At 41.3% G+C, this 5,706-nt stretch overlaps 1 protein-coding gene across 1 annotated transcript in view; it reads right to left on the bottom strand.

Moving 5' to 3' along the window:
- Positions 1–2,161: 2,161 nt before the first annotated feature.
- The window catches only part of ARHGAP20 (Rho GTPase activating protein 20), a 50,583-nt gene continuing 47,038 nt past the window's right edge, over positions 2,162–5,706 (bottom strand). The window contains exons 12-14 of the mRNA XM_009335261.1: positions 5,382–5,571; positions 4,783–4,894; positions 2,162–3,222 (exon numbers count right to left, since the gene is read on the bottom strand). Coding sequence (XP_009333536.1) covers positions 2,162–3,222; positions 4,783–4,894; positions 5,382–5,571 — 1,363 coding nt within the window. The remainder of the gene's footprint in view (positions 3,223–4,782; positions 4,895–5,381; positions 5,572–5,706) is intronic.

Genomic DNA, 5,706 nt, shown 5'->3' with positions numbered 1-5,706 from the left:
AGCACGGCAATATGCTTTTTACCATTTCAAAAAGAAATGCAGAGTAGCTGTTTTATTTCAAAATAGCATCTTTTTTGGGGTTTTTTTTTAAAGGAAGTGCATATGTAGGGCTATTAGATGACAGGTCTCAAAATACATACAAAGGATTTTACCTTTGGAAGGTGACTATTACAGATCAGATTCTGCATATTACCATTTTTATTAAAATAGCTGAATTTGAAAAAGATGAAAAAGAACAAATTGCAGTGAAGTCTTTGAGCCTGCACAGAATTATACATGCCGGTACAGTTCTAAGTGCATGATGGTTTATTGCATTAGGTGGGTCTCCACAAATGCAGCTCTGCTCACAGATACAACATTTGCAGGAGTAGAGCCCAAAATAATAACCCTCTGAGTCTGTATTTTCAAGTAAGGATATTTCTAACTTTGTTAGAAAACACACATTTCCCCCCCCCCCCCCAGTCTGCTGGAGAGTATCCATTCTGTCTGATGCAGAGCTAAAAACCTTTTATGCTGATAATACTTGGAAACAGCTTAGAGCACCAGACAGCATTTACATTTTTCAGAAATGCGTAGTGACTTAGGAGCATAAGTACCTTTACGAGAGCATAGTTAAGCAGAATAGGACCTGAAATTCCATTTCTGGCCAGTATTAACTGGAGTGGGGGAGGGCTTTGGAAAATGGAAAGCGAATGAATGAATCAGTGCAATTTCAGAAGCACTGTATGCATGCACACATGCCCAGATGTGTTTAGTTTAGCCCTGCCGTTCCTTCTTGCTTTCTCTATAACCCTGCTAACATTAAAGAATAAATCTTGCTCTCATCCAGTGTCTTGCTCCCCTCTTTTCCTTGCTCCCAACCCTAATATGTATTGCCTGAAAAGCTCTCTCTGCACCTCCATATTGTTAACTGCATCCCACTAGCTAAGAACACCCTAATCTCTCTAGATGAAGAGCAAGAGGAATTCTTGTTTGAATATTACTAAAGTTTACAAAAGTTAACAGGATGATGACATACAGTATGAATGATGCCACCCAAAGAGGAGGAAAAATGCCGCAGTCCTTCCTCACGCAAGATTTGCTGTGGCATCCCTGGGACTTTTGCTTCAGCAATAGCTTGTAGAACTGACACCTAAAAAAAAAATTACACAGAATATAAATTGAATTTATGACATAACAAATAATATTTAATATATAGCATTGAATGCATACACATCAATACCAGTGCTGTAACAACAAAACAGAACTTGTAAAATTAGCAGCAATTTTTTGCAAGTACAAAAATACACATTTTTTTCAGAACATATATAATAGCAAAATTTATCAGGATATATTATACAAACTCAAAGCATTTAGATAATGCATTACTTTTAATATATTATATGATGTTTTAGTTGCTGCATAATAAAATTACGTGTTCTGCTTGCAATAATACATAACGCCATTTACAGCAATGTTAAGAAACTATTCACAACTTAAACATGAACAGAACAGCCAACAAAGCACAATAAATGAAACGCAGAGTTGCGAGGTGTCAGTTACAAGCTTCAGCATTTCTCTTTACATATTTGTGAGCTTATTTTTTTTTTCTTTCTTTTGCAGTGTGAAAGAAATAACTACACCTATCGAACATACTTTATAAACATACAGAAAACAATACACTTATTCCTTGGAGGACAATGAAGGTAATACCTATCAGTTTCAGAACAGTAGTATAATACCACAGTTACGGAATCTATGCTGACTTTGCACGCTACATCAAAACCACAAAGGACTGGGACTCACATCCGCAAGGCTCAACACACGAGTGGTGAAGGGGAGAGGCCCAGCAGGCACCCTGCTGCCCCGGCAGGCTCAGAGAGCAGGGCACTTCTCTTAGTCACCTCCTGGGACCCTTCCAGATTTTCGGGAGATTTCTGTTTGCTTGCTTTTTAGCAATTTTTATTATTCTTACAACATTCTTGCAAAGCTTTATGTGGGAACTTTACTCAGACAGTTTCCTAAAAAAAGAAAACCTGTGAATCTGGGGACTGCTCAATTAAATTTGAACAACCTGGATATTAAACTTAAAATGAACACACGTTAACACCAAAGGCATTTTCTTTATAGTGTTTATTTTAAGCGTTAAAGATTCCTCCGCAAAAAGCTTTGGTCAGTCTCTTCAAACTTTGGATTGCTGTAATGCTCTTCTAGACCTCCTCTTTGATCTTGGATCATGAAGTCTGTCTATTCCTGTGCCTTTCAGAGGTAATGGCTGAATGTCAGGGTTGATCAAATAGCCGTCGACTCCGTCAGTAGGTTTCAGGGGCGCTGGCCTGCTGTTGGGCTCCACCAAGCCCCCCTCAGCCAAAGCGTCGGTAGGTTGTGGAGATGGCGGCACCCTGGTGGGTGTAACCAAATAGTCATCAGCCGCTTCAGCGGCAGTGTCTTCATGTTTCTTTAGCGACTGAAAAGTGCTATTGAAAGGGGAGGAAGTTTCAGTTGGGGTAAACACAGATTGGTCTGAAAACTGAGAGAAAGCACTGTCCAGAGAGCTCATCGACGACACAGACGGAGACGTCCCAGGAGAAGACAGGCTAGAAGAGCTGAATCCTGAGCAAATATTTAATCCCTCTGGCATTGGAGGCAGGAGGCAATGGGACAAGTCTTTCTTTTCAACGTTTTGGTTTGTGTTGTCACTTTTACCAACATGAATCCCTATAATCAAGCTCTGATTGATAAGCTTTTGCCCCTCCATCTGCAACGACCGAAGCTGACGGAGATAGTCTTCCTCTTCGTGAGACAGGACAACGTCACAGCTGGCTTTGCGTGTTGCCGTCTCATGACCATCGCCAATGCAGGCGAAACTGGGGGCGAGGAGGCCAATTGTGGGCTCTGAGGAGCGCCTGTGTCTCCTCAAGGTTTTGGGAGCGCCTGAGGTAGCTGCTGAAGAGAAGCCCAGTGCATTGGAGCAGAGAGACTTGTTCTCTGAGTTTTCTTGTGATGAAAACTTACAGTGTACGTCAACAGAAATTGTCAACTGTTTCGATTTGGTTTTACTTTGGATTTCATCCACCTCCGTCTGCTCTGAATCACCGTCGCTCAGAGTGAAGACAGACTCCCTGCTCCTGTTATCCTGATCCCGGTTCTTAATCCAGTCGCTGGAAGAGGAGTCAGCTTCATCATTCGCCTCATTTTCCAGGCTGTCGTAGGAAGAGTCATTCAGATGGAGAGAAGCAGCATCTGCAAGGACAAACCAAGTGTTAACACATCAGTGACTAAACCACCCTGCTGACAAGCAGCTGCATTTTTTTTTTTGGCAAGTATCCTTTACTTTCAGGAGCATTCGCTCTTCAAAAATTCTTCAAGCAGAAATGCCAATAATTTCAGAAAAAATTACTAATTTTGAAATGGAAAAACTGAAATGAGTGCTAAGTTGCAGTTCAGTCAAGAAATACAGGATAATGGAACAAATAAGGGTTAGGGGTTTTTGTGGTGGTTTTTTTTTTTTTTTAAGTGGGGAACTGTAATAGTAGGTAATCCAGCTGTAAACAATAATTTACATATAGTATAATGAATCCGTAATTTATTGAATTTTTCTTTTTGTTATTGACTATTGAAAGCAACATTTAACCATTTTTTCCTTCTTTTAGACAAACGAAGAAAACAGGGCATACTTTGTACTTTCATGGTCTTCCAGAAAATACAATATTTTTAAGAGCAACTCTATGAAGAAAGTTCTAGTCTCAGTTTAAACAGTCACCGCATTTCCACTGAGCAGTGCACACCTCAGCCCTATTCCGTATATGCGATAACTGGAATTACATTAAATCTCTTTTGCTCTGGGCTACGCTAAGCTGACTTATCTCACATTTGCAGCAGACAGAGTTCATGCATGGGCAGTCACCATGCCTCAGTGCGTGCCTGAAAACTCATTCAGCTGCTGTAACCTATCACGGGTCTGAGCTCTCAGTCCCAGCACAGCAGATCCCATGTGCTTCCACTCTTGGGGAGGGGGCAGGCCAAATTTCACTGGATTTCACCAAATTTCACTGGAGGCAGAGCATGAGGAGTTTGGGACGGCCACACTGAGTCAGTCTGGCATGCCAGAGCAAGTGCCATTACCACTTTTAGTATAGGCCAGCTGTGCCAAAATTTATTTTACAGAAATGCTGCTTTAGAAGTATTTTAAGGAGAGACCCAAAACTCCAGTCAAAATCGATACTATCACAGAGTTGGAGAGAAAAAGAGCATTTATGATATTCTGGAATGCTCTGCCAACTAGTCTGTCAGACATTTTCAGTCACCAGTTCAGAATGTGCTAGGAGCAGAATCTGCATGTCCCATTGAAACTCTGGAGATCTCTCTCTTTTGATAATGAAGAATAGACGCTTGCAACCCTAATATAATGGTGTGACAGCTGTATTATAAACTTTGTTGATCACTGACTTCCCGATATGCTGGGAAAACATAGGCTGGGGCAAAAATTCTAGACTTGAGATGAAACCTTCTCCAGATTTTTTTCTTTCTTTTTCTTTGTTTCCCCTCCCCCCTTTTTTAACATAGTGCCTCAGACAACTGGAATAGGAGCAAGGGATTCTTTGGGAGAGCATTTTGTGATACAGACCAGGTCTATGATAAGTTGAATCAGTGATTATCACCAATACTTTGGGCAAAGGAAAGAGAGCAGCAGTATCTGGGAACACCACATGAAGAGGGAACAGCATTCTTCCATGGAATACACTGATCTTTTGCCTGGTTGAGTTTTGCTGTCTAGCAGGATCAAAACATCATCTGTATTACCTGAGCCGTTCTCTCTCTTGCATGTCATCAGTATTTCTCCAAAGAGGGAGGTAATTTCCTCTCCAAAAATCCTGCAGCAATTCTCAGTGAGGAACTGTACCAGACTAGAAATCTGCAACAAAGTAATGGGAGAGAGAGGTCTTGTCAGATCTTCCATTATTCCACTCAGGGCAAGCTCACCATACAGATGAGGAACAGCAACAAACTGCCTCTCTGTGATGTGCCCCCCCGACAGCCAGAAACTCCTCTCCCAATCTCCTGGGCCTGAGGAAAACAGCCAGACCCAGCTAAAATGTCCCAGTATACATCTTTGATCACATCTTTTCCATTTCTACTCTGTCCTGTTTCAAGGTCACCACAACCAGAGATCTTTCTGATGAAAGAAGCACTTTGCTAATACACTGGGTATTGCTTTATGATCTCCCTCCCCTTCTTGCAGGCAGATTATGAGAATGGATTGATGAACGTTTCTGGAGCCCTGATAAGAGGACAAGTCCTGATCTGAAGAGGTACTGACTGTTTTCACGTTTGTAACCAACAGCCTGGCTGAACAGGATGAAGGTTGGTTTGGTTTTTTACCACATTGCAGTGCCTCTTACCTTTTTTGTAAATTCACTTTCTATATCAGGAGTGGAGGAAACAGGAGGCCAGAGCAGGCTAGGTGCAATGCAAATAGCCAGATTAAATGCATTCATCTGGTTCTCTTCAGATCGCATTTCTATACCATGCAGTACTCCAAAGATGTAACGTAAGAGAACAACATTAGCTCTGGGGAGCTGCTCTATTAACCTGAAAACATATACAAATGTAATTCTTCAAATTAGTGACTGGACAAAATAAAACCATTTTCCATAGACACACAAGTCAAGATAATGAAAATACAGAAACAGGGTAACACGGTCCACTAATTAAACCAGGGAGTGT

The sequence above is a fragment of the Pygoscelis adeliae genome, unplaced genomic scaffold, assembly GCF_000699105.1.
Source record: "Pygoscelis adeliae isolate BGI_AS28 unplaced genomic scaffold, ASM69910v1 Scaffold142, whole genome shotgun sequence".
NCBI classification, from domain to species: Eukaryota; Metazoa; Chordata; class Aves; order Sphenisciformes; family Spheniscidae; genus Pygoscelis; species Pygoscelis adeliae.
The sequence above is the reverse complement of the archived record's forward strand: the minus strand, read 5'-3'. Positions and strand labels throughout refer to the sequence as shown.